The 14,896-nt window shown below is 49.6% G+C and overlaps 1 protein-coding gene across 1 annotated transcript in view; it reads left to right on the plus strand.

Annotated features, from left to right (window-relative positions):
* The window catches only part of SVOP (SV2 related protein), a 59,451-nt gene that overhangs the window by 1,588 nt on the left and 42,967 nt on the right, over positions 1–14,896 (plus strand). Inside the window, exons 2-4 of the mRNA XM_049619218.1 lie at positions 2,647–2,732; positions 4,028–4,126; positions 9,804–9,875. Of these exons, the coding sequence (XP_049475175.1) occupies positions 2,647–2,732; positions 4,028–4,126; positions 9,804–9,875 (257 nt within the window). The remainder of the gene's footprint in view (positions 1–2,646; positions 2,733–4,027; positions 4,127–9,803; positions 9,876–14,896) is intronic.

Raw genomic sequence — 14,896 nt, forward strand, 5'->3', positions numbered from 1 at the left:
ATGATGGTGGTGATGATGGTGGTGGCGATGGTGGTGACGGTGGTGATGGTGGTGGTGATGGTGGTAATCATAGTGTAATGATCATGGTGAGCTGGTGGTGATGACGACGATGATGATGGCAATGGTGATGTTGATGGTGGTGACGGTGACCATAGTGACAGGAGCAGTGGACATTGGCTGAGGATTACTCTGGGCCAGGCGCTGTAAGTACCTTGCCCAGGGTCACACACCCCAAAATGAGCAAAGCTGGAATGACAGCCAGGCAATTCCCAGAGCCCACCTTCGTACCCATGATCCTGTGCTCCTCTGAGTAGAGCTAGTCAAACAAGAGACACCTGAGGTGATGCTGTGGGACCTGGTCTCCCCTCACACACAATGCTGGTGGATGAGAACATCCCATGCATTCCTGGAAGGCCCGAGATTCCCAACATGAGAGAGGGTTCGTGACTCAAACCCAAGGCCTGTTGTTGGCAGATCTAAGGAGGCAATGACTGGGGAGGGGGCAGGCAACGTTTGGGAGCAGTGGCTTTACTCCCGGGCTGATCTGACTCAGCTCCAGGATCTACAGTGTGGCAGTCGCATGCCACTGGGCAAGTCCTTGTCCTGCTCTACAAAACGGAGCTGGGACTGGGTCTGAATGGGTGAGACGGGGATGAAAGGAGACAGTGAACGTTAAGGTCTTCATGCAGTGCCTGGTCCATGGTGAGCCACGAAACATGCACCATTATTCTGTTATTACTGTTCTTACTGCTGACGATGCTGTAGGACTTACTCGCTTTCTCCTCTGTATTTTTTTGCTGGAGGAAACTCGATCCTGCTGGTGTGATAGACACCAGCTCACACTTCTGGAGAAAATTGTGATTGATGTAAGAGGCCCATGATCGAAACTCGAAAAACATGACAATCCCAGCAGGGGCTGATGAGATCCTCAGAGGCAGCCCACAGAAGGGCCACCCAGTGTGCTCCTTTAGTATTTTTAGTTTGCAATTAATGTGTTTTGGAAACCACTTTAGATTCACAGAGAAGTTGCAAGCGTAGTTCAGAGAGCTCCCTCAGACCCTTCCTGCAGCTTCCCTTGACATTAACATCTTACCGGGCTATGGTGCATTTGTCAGAACGAAGAAACGAACACTGATGCAATACCTTTTACTAAATCCCAGAGTTTTTAAATTTATTTTTTAAGAGAGAGAGAGAGAGAGAGAGCGAGCACGCTCAGGCTTGCCAGAACAGGGGAGGGACAGAGAGAGAAGGAGAGAGAGAATTCCAAGCAGACTCCGCGCTGCCAGTGCAGAGCCTGATGCAGGGCTTGAACTCACGAACCATGGGATCATGACCTGAGACAAAACCATTGAGTCGGATGCCCAACCAACCGAGCCTAAACCCCAGACTTTTGATTCAGATTTCCCCAGTTTTTCCAGCCGTGCTGTTGCAGGGCTCAGTCCAGCCAACTATGTTGTCTTTAGTCTTTCCATATTTTTCAAAAACACTTACGAGCTGATCGATTATATCCTATTTTTTTCTGAGCACACAAATAACATATGCTGCTTTGGAGAGCATTTTCCACATGCTAGAAAGGCACAAAGTTGGAAAGTTACAAAGATGACTGTGAACAGTTTGTGGACACTCAATCTTACTGCTCTTGGAGAGCACACACACATACCTAATTTTATCACAACCACAGCCCTTAAGGGTGCACACCTATCTCCAGTTACCTTTTTCACTTAAGGATATAATGCCGACACCTTTCCACCTGAGTGCAGCGGCATTCTGCTTTCGAAAAGTCTTTCTTTCCTGACTCTGGAAGCAATACGTTGTGGAAAAAAAAACTAGAAAAAAAGAGCCTAAAATCTCAGAGGATTTCTCCCTTCCTCTCTCCAAAGACAACAAGAATGAAACCATAAAGTTTTGTATGTATTCCATGCATATACACATACCTACATTCAAATGCACACACATGCACACAGGCATGTGATTCCAAGAAGAGAATCACACTAAACATGTTTTCCATTTTACTTTGGGTTTTTTAAGTTTATTTATTTATTTTGAAAGAGAGAGAGAGAGAGAGAGAGAGAGAGAAGGCATGTGCAAGTGGGGGCAGGACAGAGAGAGGGAGAGAGAGAATCCCAAGCAGGCTCCGTGCTGTCAGCATAGAACCCTACGGGGGGAAGGGGGGGGGCTTGAGCCCACGAACTGTGAGACCACGACCTGAGCCAAAACCAAGACTTGGACACTTCACTGCCTGAGCCACCCAGGTGCCCCTGTTTTGCTTTATTTTTAAAAAAATTAACGATATGTTGTATGCATATGCACATTCTTTTTAACAGGCAGGTCATATGTCATAACGTCAATATATACAAAGATATATACAATCATGATCTACATAATAGTTTATTTAACCAACCCCTGTTGGTAGACATTCTGGGTTTTCCAGTTTTCCCTTTTATAAACCATGCTGCAGTGGGCTTTGTGGCCAGAAAGCTCTTCATATTGGCTGGAATGTTTTTCTAGGATGACGTTTCTAGAAGTAGTATGTGCTGCCTTTACTAAGCTTGGCTGTGGACCCTCCCCCTTCCCAGACACCCCCACACGAGGACAACTGCAGGGTGCACTCATTCCTTCGTCCCCTCCCCTTTTCTCCTTTTCCAGATACTTTCATGGTGGAAGACGCGGTAGAAGCCATTGGGTTTGGAAAATTTCAATGGAAGCTGTCGGTGCTCACGGGCTTGGCCTGGGCAAGTATTTGCGGGCGTGGTGACCTCACCTTCAGTCTCCAAGACCCCCCCCCCCGCTCCGGGCTGCTCAAGTGGGTTCTAGGGGCTGTACAGAAGGACATAGTTGTCTCCACCTGAAGCCTTTGCTTGAATCAATAAAAGTGTGTCGCATGACCCTGGTGATCTGAAGATCTGCCCTTGGGGGTAGTTTGGGTGTGGTTGGCGCTGGCCCTCAAGGTGGCTTTGAAGCTTCTGGCTAAAGAAGTGGTTCTCAACCCTTTGGGGCTCGGGGTTGCTATAAGATTACGGTGTCATCTGTGGAGCTCACCCTAGGTAAACACACACAAATAAAAATGTGCTTTCCGCTTCGAGAGGCTCATGGTCCCTTGTTAAAAATCCCCTAATCTTCCTCTAGCACAGCGCAGCTAGACCTTTTTTTTTTTAACGTTTATTTTTGAGGAGAGACAGAGTGCGATGGGGGAGGGACAGAGAGAGGGGGAGACATAGAAGCCAAAGAAGGCTCCAGGCTCTGAGCTGTCAGCATAGAGCCGGATGTGGGGCTCAAACCCACAAACTGTGAGTTCATGACCTGAGCCGAAGTCAGACGCTTCACCGACCGAGCCACCCAGGTGCCCCTGCAGCTAGACCCTTAACACAGCGGAAATGGATTTTTGTGAATGCTGCATGACCTATTTTTTCAAATGGATCTCTAATTTCCCCACCTCATTCCTCCCTCCTAATTTGAAAAGCCTCCCATATTATCCATCACATTCCCGTGGCTACACGGGGCTGCTTCTGAACTCTCATTTCTGTCTAGTCTCATAAAGGTACCATGGTGTGTGATCACGGGAGCTTCCTAGTATATGTTAATTATTAGAAGGTCATACTTGTTAACGAAACTGACAATTTTGCATGAACAATGACCTATAAACCAAAGCCAAGCTAGTCTTTAACTGAGCCAACGAAAAAAGATCATGGTCTGTCTGCCTCTACGAAAAAGTTTTTCTGGGATTTTAGAAGCATAATATTTCCCCACTTCGTTTGGGGGGAGGGGTGCCTCTGTTTCTTCAACACAGAAACACGCAGAGAGAATGTTACACGCCCCTTTGTCAATTCCCACATGGTAACATTCTCTTTTAACTACCGGAGTTTGCAGTGTGTTTTGGTGCGTGGTAGGGCGCTCAGCAGCCGCCAGGGGAAGAGGGGTTTCCTACGTGCTCTCCTAGGGGTCATGGACTTGGTGAGGGCGCAGCCGCCCCGCCCCCGGCGCCGGGCAGACCCGGGCTGGCCTCACCGTGATTGCTTCCTCCCTGCAGATGGCCGACGCCATGGAAATGATGATCCTGAGTATCCTGGCTCCCCAGCTGCACTGCGAGTGGAGACTCCCCAGCTGGCAGGTTGCGTTGCTGACCTCGGTAGGCACCCCCCCCCCCACCCGCCCGGGGGTCTCCTGTGGCCTTCAGGACACCCCCTAGGGTGCTCTGTGGGGTGAAAGGCTCAGGCTGAGCAGGAAAAAAATAAAACCCGGGTTGGAAATCACTGATCCCAGCTTCCCTAACTCCTCTGTGCACCTCAAACATCGGGGGCAGGTTTGTGGCAAATACTCCCCCCAGGGGTCCCACGACGTGAGTTCCCAGACATTCTGCTCAGTGGCTGGGAAGCTGGAACCCACCGGGGCATAAACCTTTTAAGCCTCCCGGCAAAAAGGAGATGCCGGTTCCTCCCACGACCAGGGAGATCTGAACATTGGAAGGACACGGTGCCTGACACATAGTAGGTGTTCCGTTAAATGGTAGGGAGCGTTGCTCCCTGGAGGCTTGAAGGAGAGTGAGGGAGAACCCTCTGTATTAGGGGAGCTCAGCAGCAGCCCTCTACAAGGGAGGGGAACGGCCAGGCTGGATAAGAGGATAATAATGGCACAAAAGCTAATATTTATTAAGCTCTTGCTATGCAGAGGGCTTTACATATATTGTATGCAATCCATGCATACTATGTATTGTACGCTTTAATCCTGACAACCCTAGGAGGCAGGTACTATTGTTAGCAGAGGAAAATGAGGCACAGAGAGGTTAAGTCACTCACGAAAGGTCACACAGCCTAGCCACTGGCAAAGTACAGTAATTGCTAGCTAGGAGCACCTCCAAGAATGCTACAACTGTTCTGGAATGGCGTGAGTGCCTTCAGCAACCAGGACTGGTCCGATACCAGCAGTAAAGTTGTACAGCCTTGTGGGAGGAGTTTATGAAACTCCTGTGTTTTGCGGTTTAGTCACCTAGACGTGTGACCTTGAGTGAGGCACTTTCCGGCTCTATTTCATCACCTGCAAAACGGAGGTGATAATGCCTGTTTTTCCTGCCAACAGCAAAATGCGTACAGTGCCTAGCACACGGTAGGGGATGAATGATTGAGACTTCTTTCTCACCTTCCTGATTTTCACTGATTCCCCCCTCAAGCATACCCGCAGGTCTGTGTGTTTGCAACGGGGAGCCTTTCTCGTCTTTTGTCGTTTGGTTCCGCAACAGTCACCACTTACCGAGCTCTCATGATGCGCCAGACTCCGTGCTGAGGGTTTGACACGCGTTATCTTTTTAACCTTCTCAACCCTGTGAAAGAGGTGCTCTTCTCACTCCCATTTCACAGATACGGAAACTAAGGCTCAGAGAGGTGTGGTGACCTGCCCAAGCTCCCACAGCCCGTAAGAGGCAGAGGCAGAATTGAAACCCAGGTCTGTAAAGTTCAGAGCCCCTCCCAGCTACTGCCCCGGACTACTTCCTAATGGTATAAAATTTAGGCTCGTGGGCTTGGTGAGCTGTGAAGTTTCGTGGTCAAGCTTCTGTGGAAAAGTTTGAGCACAGCAGGAGCAGATTTACCTGCCGATGGAGGGTAAGAGGGGAGGGCATTGTTGTCATAGGAAATAAACGTGGGGTTACCGTAATTACTGTGATATAAACTAGTGCTCTGCTGGGCCAAGAGTGCTCCCTTGGGGGAGAAAAACTGGGGGAAATGTGTGTGGGGGGGGATGCTTAATTCTTCTGGGGCACAAGGATAGCACATCATTAAGGCAGCAGTTCACCCCAAGACAGCTGTCTTCAAACATTTTTTACTCTCGGTCGTTTAGAAGAGATTTTTCTAAAAACTAGGCCGGTCCCGGGACTTTTATAGGTTTTAAAATTGACATTCCGTGTCTTTATTTTCTTTTTCTTTTTACTTCTTTTCAAAGTTATTTATTTCTCCTGAGAGACAGCACACGTTGGGGAGGGGCAGAGAGAGCGGGAGACAGAATCCCAAGCAGGCTCTGAGCTGTCGGCACAGAGCCTGACCTGGGGCTCAAACTCAGGAAGCCACGAGATCAGAACCTGAGCTGAAACCAAGAGTTGGACGCTCAACCCGACTGAGCCACCCAGGCACCCCTACTTTTTTTTTTTTTTTTTTTTTTTACTTTTAAAAAAACGTTTTATTTATTTAAAAAAAAATTTTTTTTAACGTTTATTTATTTTTGAGACAGAGGGAGACAGAGCATGAACGGGGGAGGGGCAGCGAGAGAGGGAGACACAGAACCCAAAGCAGGCCCCAGACTCTGAGCTGTCAGCACAGAGCCCGACGCGGGGCTCGAACTCACGACCGCGAGATCATGACCTGAGCCGAAGTCGAACGCTTAACCGACTGAGCCACCCAGGCGCCCCAAAACGTTTTATTTATTTAGAGAGTGAGCGCAAGTCGGGGAGGGGCAGGGAGAGACTCCCAAGCAGGCACTGAGCTGTCAACAGAGCTCAGTCTCACAAACCATGAGATCATGACCTCAGCCAAAATCAAGAGTCAGCACTTAAACTACTGAGCCACCCACGTGTTCCACTTGTTTTTTTATTTTTTATTTTTTTACTTTTTTTTGACATGAAATGTTTTTGAGTTGTAGGTTGCAGCTGCTATGATTTCTGGTGTATTGGAAATATAAAACTAAATAAAATTTCAAATCACTCTTTCAAATGTGTCCAATGGAATTGAACTAGTTATCTGATACCCACCATACCATGTTTTAAAATAACATGAATAAGGCCTTCAGAAGCATTTGGAGGGGCGCCTGGGTGGCTCAGTGGGTTGAGCGTCCGACTTCGGCTCAGGTCATGATCTCTGGTCCATGGGTTCGAGCCCTGCGTTGGGCTCTGTGCTGACAGCTCAGAGCCTGGAGCCTGTTTCAGATTCTGTGTCCCCCTCTCTCTCTGCCCCTCTCCCTCTCGTGCTCTGTCTCTCTCTCTCTCTCTTAAGAATAAATAAATGTTTGGGGCGCCTGGGTGGCTCAGTTGGTTAAGCGGCCGACTTCGGCTCAGGTCATGATCTCACGGTCCATGAGTTCGAGCCCCGCGTCGGGCTCTGTGCTGACAGCTCAGAGCCTGGAGCCTGTTTCAGATTCTGTGTCTCCCTCTCTCTGACCCTCCCCCGTTCATGCTCTGTATCGCTCTGTCTCAAAAATAAATAAACGTTAAAAAAAAATTTAAAAAAAAGAATAAATAAATGTTAAAAAAAAGAAGTATTTGGAGATTCTGCATTGCCTTGTTTGCTTCTCGAGCTGGCATTTCCCTTCCATTTCTCCCTGTTTTCTCATAGCCGTGTTTTGCTTTGCTCAAAAGCATATCATTTATCACCTGTCGGAATTTTCTGAGACAAAATCTATAAATTTTAAATTATTGTTTTTAATTTTTCTGAGCTCATAAGGTTCTAAGTATTGAAATTTTTCTCCTGCACTGAGTTATCGTGATAATTTTTAGTAATGTGCAATAGATCAAAACAAGAAGGAATTAATTCTGATAAATATTATTAAACAAGTGATTTTTTTCTCAGGAATGTACCTCTTAATGAGGGGTACGGAGTATCTCCCCAGTTATGTCACATATTCTTGGGTGATTACTTTCTGCTAAAATGAGACAGGGCTTGGCAACAGTTTCGTTCCCGTTTCCCATTTTTACTGAGTGGTTGTAAATATGAAGGGCTTTGTTTGCATATAAAAATTGAGGGGGGGGGGCGCTGAAGGCCTTGTGGAATAATCCATAAACTAATGCCACCTGGTTTTTTCAACAACTTCCAAGCTACATGCTGACGAGCACACAGCAATCGCTCGTCAAAGATTATTTTTAGTGATCTAATTTGCTGACAGCTTGATTAGGCTCTCTTTCAATTTGGTTAAAAATAATAAAAAGGAATTGGAAACTGAATGACTTGCAAAAGCATTTGTAACTGTGTCATTGGTGTCCCTTTTGAGGTGTCCTGGGGGGTTTAACCTCAGAGCCCTGCGCTGTGAGGGGTACCGCAGAGGCTGGGGCAGCGAGAAGTGGGAAGGGGGTGCTTGAGAAAGGGAGGTGAGGCAGGGAACAGACGAGTGCCCTAGCCTGTTCTCAGGAAAGAATGTGTATGGAAGCTGAGGACCTGGAAGATATTTTCTTTAACGTAGCCATGGCAGGGGGCGGGGCGCCTGGGTGGCTCAGTCAGTTGAGCATCCTACTGTGGCTCAGGTCATGATCTTGTGGTTTGTGAGTTCGAGCCCCGCATCGGGCTCTGTGCTGACAGCTCGGAGCCCAGAGCCTGCTTCGGATCCTGTGCCTCCCTCTCTCCCTGCCCCTCCCCTGCTCATTCTCTCTCTCTCTCTCTCTCTCTCAAAAATAAATATTTTAGAAAATTAAAAAAAATAAAAAATAAAGTAGCCATGGCGGGGCGCCTGGGTGGCTCAGTCGGTTGAGCATCTGACTCTAGGTTTCAGCTCAGGTCACCATCTCACAGTCCGTGGGTTCAAGCCCCACGTTTGGCTCTGCACTGGCAGCTCAGAGTCAGCTTGGGATATTCTCTCTCTCTCTCTCTCTCTCTCTCTGTCTCTCTGCCCCTCCCCTGCTTGCATTGTCTCTGTCTCTCTCAAAATAAAGAAATAAAACTTAAAAAAAATTTAAGTAAAAGTAGCCGTGTCTGCTCCTCCCTTGGAGTGCCTGCCTCTGTGTAGCCCCTGTTTGCAGCCTGCTGCCCGAGGACAAGCCTGAAGGAGTGGCTTTTGGGTCAGACAGCACTGGGCAGTGCCCTCACCTCTTTGGGCGTCAGTTACCTTGTCTGCAAAATGGGGATGATATCGGCACCCACCTCGTAGGCTGCCGCGAACATTAGGTAAGACGTCAGTATAAAGAGGTTAGTGTGCTGTCCCACTCTTGGTGAGGACGAGGCATGAGAGTTTAGGGTTTAGGACCTGGCTCTCCCCTCTCCTCCCTGGGATACTGAGCAGGTTTCTTAACCCTCCGAGCCTCAGGCTCCCCGTCTGTAAGATGGGCACGATCATTCAAACCTCATCAGTTCTGTTCAACAATAAACAATGTAACAATGACTTTGCCGGGCACACCAGTGAGCGCTTGATGAAGGTTCCTCTTGGGAATAGCCTACAGATCTCATTCCAACCTCCTGTCTTCTGTTGTTCATATCCTCCAAACCCTTGATATTTTCTTTTTTTTTTTTTTTAATTTTTTAAAGTTTATTTTGAGAGAGCGAGAGAGAGCGAGCCAGTTGGCGGGGGGAGGGGGGGGCGGGGGGGCAGGGGGGGAGGAGGACACAGGATCCCAAACAGGCTCTGTGCTGACAGCAGAGATCCTGACATGGGGCTCAAACTCACAAACCGGGAGGTCATGACCTGAGCTGAAGTCAGATGCTTAACCGACTGAGCCACCCAGGTGCCCCTGCCTTTGATCTTTTCTCAGCAACAGGGTGACACATTTCTTTGATGCGGTGAGAGGTTGGTTCGATGCTAGCTAGCTCTACAGCTATACTGCCTGATTCCAGCCTGTCCCGCCTACACCTGGGTGACCCTGGCCAAGGGACCTGCCCTCTCTGAGTCTCGGTTTTCTCCTCTGTAAAATGGGGCTAATGGTATCATCCACCCCACAGGATTGTTGTCAGGCTTAAAGGGTCGCATGAGCGCGTAGAATACCGTTCGCACCTTAACAGGCTCTCAGCCGATGTTGGCTCGTTAGTATTACGAGGATGTGATGTCACAGGTTCAATCCGTTGTTCCCTTTCTCTGTGATGCTCCGTGTCAGTGTTTAACAGAAGCTGTCTTTCCATCCACAGGTAGTCTTTGTGGGCATGATGTCCAGTTCCACCCTCTGGGGAAACATCTCAGACCAGTACGGCCGGAAAACAGTAAGGCGACCTCTCCTAAGCGCATGTCCTCCGGGTTAATCTCCATGGTGACGCTGACAGGTGGCAAGCCAGCGCTCTGCTTAGCGTTTGGGAGGCCCGATTAGCTCTGTTGAAATGCAATGACAAGACATGGCTCTGAGGCCATTGAAATCCCACATTCCTAGTGGGGCCCGAGCGTGCACGTTTCAGAACGCAGAAGATGCTTTGGGTGCCCTCTCCGGTCCCCTTGGCACCCCCTGTTCCCTTACACCAGGCTGGGGGCAGGCAAGGGCTGGTAGATGAAGACCTCGACTTTCTTGCCCTCAAGTGAATCATCTGTCAATCCCAGCAGGATTGAGCTCTGGGGCCCACCGTGGGAACCTGCTCATGAAGGTACCCTGAATTGTCTGCCTGCCCCACCCCTCCTGGGATCACCACCCAAATAAACTAGAATTCTTGTGTCAGGGTCTGCTGCTGGGGAGGCCCAGCCTCAGGCACGGCATGAAATGGATTTGCAAGCAAGAAGCAAGAAGGGAACTTACAGGTCTGGCATTGCCGTGAGCTCTTACTGTTTTATTTGTGACTTCATGGTCCCCTTTGTATTTTGTGCTGCTCATGTTTTGCGGGGCTTCGCGTGGGTTCTTTGATACCTTCAGTGTGTGCATGCGAACTTAGGCCTGATGGGAGAAAAGATCTGTGGAGATCCAGGCAGGCTTTACTTGGTTAAGTGCCTTGCTCGGGAAAAGCCGCCCCTGCGGTTGTGCAGTCCTGGGTGATCGCACCCCCTGGCTGCTTTATCGTCCTCTTCAGCCTGCAGTTTCCTCAGAGGCAGGGTGGTATAGTGGTTACGTGCTTGGGCTCTGGAACCTGGTGGATCTGGGTTTAGTCCCTGGGTTTAGTCCCCTGCCACTCCTGGCTGTGTGACCTCAGGCAAGCGATTGCCCTCTCTGAGCATCGATTTCCTCAAACATGTAAAGAAAAAATAACAGCGTCTACATTGGAGGGTTAATTGAGATCCTGAATATGAATGGCTTTGTAGAACGCCAGGCACATCAGCGACACAGGACACATGTTAGCTGGCATCGCAGTGATAACGTTTCTGACAAATTCCCAGGTGATGCTGTTGCCACGGCTTATCTGGGGCCCGTACTTTGAGAACAATTGGCTCAGACTAGTTTAGACTCTCTAAACCAGCTTAGAATTCTGTTAGGAAGGAAGAAGGGAGATATGGATGCCGAGTAGGTAATAGGCAGGGTCCACTGTAACCCGCATGCCATGAGCTGAAAAGAAAACAGTGACTTGTATGGCAGGCCCTGTACCAACCATGATACGTGCTTGGTGTTATTATTGTTCTGATTTTACAGAAGGGGAAACCGAGGCACAGAGCATGGGCAGTTTGCCCAAGGCCACTTAGTTTGTGTGTCACAGGGCCAGGTCTTACTCTTTCTGAGTCTAGACTCTTCCCTTAACTGTGATGCCAGCGGCTTGAATGTGTAGGTGCTCAATCAATAAATGTTGCCTCGATGAGTGAATGAATGAATGAATGAATGAGTGGCTGAACAGTGCAGTCCAGCTGCAGCCCCTCCCACTGTGGCTGGGCCGGAAACATGTGGGCCAGCAGGCACCTGGGAGACATTGACTAATAAAACCACCAAGAAGTGGCTGGGGCAGGACCAGAGGCAGCCAGGCTGGTAAACCAACAGCGGCCATTGTAGCTCGGGGACTCTTGGTTGGTTTTAGAGACTGGGGAGGTCGGTGGGGATGACCTCTCCAGCCTCCGGAAGAGGATAGAAGCTGGATTACTCTGGTCTCCAGGAAGTAGCTCCCTAAACTCTGCCCCATACACACCCTCCCACCTGCTTCCTTTTTCTGGAGGGTGTAAGTCATTGCTTTAAGGATTTTCTGGCTGGAAGATAGAACAGACCAGAGCTGGGGTGGGGGTGGGGGCGGAGAAAGAGAAAGATAGAGGGAAGGAGGAAGGAAGGGAGGGAGGGAGGGAGGATGGATGGAAGGAGCACCCCTTAAAATAAAACAGAGCCATTTCTTGGGCAGAACTGCAGCAGTTAAAGGAGCTGTAAATGTGTGGCTGAGGCTGCACCTAACATTGGCCCTCGCACTTTTCAAATAATCAAAGGAAAAAGCTCTTCTAAAGTCTTCACGTGGCTTCTTCCTGCGCAGACTGGGCACGGGGTGGACGACCTGTCCCACCATCTCTGGCTAAAGAACAGTTTTTATTTACTTGCCCCTGAGGCCAACAGGCATATGCACAAAAAATGCAGGAACCCATAACAAGGAACTTTCCTCTGCCCCAAATTCTGTTACTCAATTGCTCAATCACGAAGCCATGAGGAGTACAAGGGGAAAGAAGTGAAAATACCTGAATCTGGGGCCTGGGTCTGCCCCCGGGGTGACTCAAGTTATCCCGCCCTTCTTGGGGCCTCAGTTTCTTTATCTATGTCAGAAGAGATTGGATTCAGTAATAACTGAGGAATTCCCCAAACTGAAGGGCAAATGGGTTTGTCGTCCCTTGTGTCTGTTCTAATGGCTCAGTAGGGGATGCCAGACGCATGGATTTGAGGAGTCAGAAGGCTCAGTGGGACGGTGCTGTGATCGATTAGCGATGTCTGCCAGGGGCACAGGACAGGAGGATGGATAAGTGAGTGCAGTATACCCCTTGAGGAAGGTGGCTGTGCCTGCTTTGCTCACTGGGGTGGGCTGGCATTTGGGACGGCCTTATAGCAACCACTCCTCGTAAATACTTCGCGAGTGGCTGAACAGGATGGATGAAAATCAAATCTCCTTGTTGCCACTTTCTGCTTCTCTCTCATCCTCTCCAGACCAGCAAGTGACTTTACTGATGAGTGTTTTTTCTTTATGGAAAGTCCACAAAGGTCATTAGCTTGTGATCCCTGGGAAGAGGGTGTTCACTCTGTCATTAATGTCAGTCGTGCCTATGGTGTTCCCAGGAGGTAGCCCTATAGGACGTAGATGTCTTCATTTTTCTGATCGGTCTCAGAGGAGAAAACTATGGCTTATATTTTAAAAAGATTTGTAGGGGCACCTGGGTGGCTCAGTTGGTTAAGCATTGGACTTCGGCTCAGGTCACGACCTCACAGTTTGTGAGTTCGAGCCCCACATCGGGCTCTGTGCTGACAGCTTGGAGCCTGGAGCGTGCTTCGGATTCTGTGTCTCCCTCTCTCTCTGCCCCTCCCCTGCTCATGCTTGCTCTCATGCGCTCTCTCTCTCAAAAATAAACATTAAAAAAAAGAAAATTAAAAAAAAAATTTTTTTTTAATTTTAAAAGATTCGTAGGTGGGTTTTCAGTAATGCCATTTACTGAATCTTGTGAGTCCTGAACACATTTTGGCAACTTCTAGAACAGTAGTTCTCAATGGGGGAGGGGGTGGGCAGGTTTTGTCTCCCCCTTCCTCCCAGGGGACCCTCAGCAAGGTCTGGAGACGTTTGTGGCTGTCACAAGTCAGGGGAGGGGTGCTCCTGGCATCTAGTGAGTAGAGGTCAGAGATCCTGCTCGATACCCCAAAGTGCACAGGACAGTCCACACCACGACGAATTGCCAAGTCCAGAATGGGAAGGGTGCCAGGGCTGAGAAACCAGGTGCCCAGAGAGAATGCACGTATCGTGAAGAATTCATTCTTCACCGACTTATTGCATAGCCTGGGACTGCTCCGCCCTAATTTCCTGTTTACCTCCAGTGCTCACTGGGACACGTGAAATGCTAAGGTGACATCCCTGTGAGAGCACGGGCTCTGAGATCTGACTGCTAAGATTCAAATCCTGGCTCCTCCGCAGACAGGCTGCTGCGTGACCCCGAGCAAGGGACTCAGCCTCCCTGTGCCTCAGTTTCCTCCTCTCTTCATGGGATAAAAATAGCCTCTCTTCCCCAGGGGTGTTCTAGGAGTAAATGGGCCCTTGCACCGAGAGCTCTTGGCACAGAGGAAGCAACTCGTAAATGTCCGGCAGTGTTCCCATCATTTGCCAAGTTCAGGGTACCGATAAATGGCAGTGCCGGTGTTAAAAATGCAGCTGTGTCTGGCTCCAGAGTCCACATCCTTGGCTGCTGGGAGACATAACTGAGTTATCCCCCGGGATTCAGTTGACCAGTTGGACATTCATCCGTTCCAAAGAGATGAAGCTTGGGTAGAGTGGTCCACGCAAAGCTGGCACGACCGGAGAGGAGAGAAAGCGCCCCCAGACTGCAGGGCCCCCTCCTCCCTGCATGGAATTCTGGCCCAACCGCAGGGAGGACGGATCAGGTTCTAATTATAAAGCCTCTGTAGAACTCCTCCAGAAACCGAGGGTGAGCCGGGCAGCTGGCGAGCTTTAGCAAGTGCCAAGAATCTCCTCCTAGCTCCTTGATCTGCCTCCGCCCAGCTGGGAGGCTTCTGGGAGGGCGTCTGCTCCATGACTTTGCAGGGGAATCACATAAGGGGTTCGGACTCAGTGGGCCACTTTGATTCCTACAGAACTTTCTACACCCTGCGGGCCTGTGGCAGCCGCAGAAAGGAAGGGCAGCTGCAGGCGTGTGGCCTCGCGGGGATGAAGAGGCACACCCAGGTTCCTAGTCCCATGCTTCACCCCCTCTGTCGAGCGAGGGAGGCATAGGCAGGTTTTTTCACTTCTCGGAGCCTCAGTTTCCCCATTTTCCCCTTCCGTAAAATAGGGTTGACAAGAGGAGGAGTTCAGAGGATTGCAGGGAGGCTTACGTAAGAAATGTATGTAACGCACTTAGAACAGTATCTACGAACACATGGACAGCCCGTGATCCCTGGTAACTATTATCGGCTGTGACTCAAAGAAAACACAGTTTAGAATATGATCAGGTCACTCTCTGGTTCAAAGTCTACAGATCCAGCCTGGGTGGCTCAGTCACTTGAGCGTCCGACTCTTGATTTCGGCTCAGGTCGTGATCCTGGGGACGTGGGATCGAGCCCCGTGTCGGGCAGGCTCCACACTGAGGGTGGAGCCCACTTAGGTCTCTCTCTCTCTCTCTCTCTCTCTCTCTCTCTCTCTCTCTCTCTCTC

The sequence above is a fragment of the Panthera uncia genome, assembly GCF_023721935.1.
Source record: "Panthera uncia isolate 11264 chromosome D3 unlocalized genomic scaffold, Puncia_PCG_1.0 HiC_scaffold_8, whole genome shotgun sequence".
In the NCBI taxonomy this organism is placed as follows: Eukaryota; Metazoa; Chordata; class Mammalia; order Carnivora; family Felidae; genus Panthera; species Panthera uncia.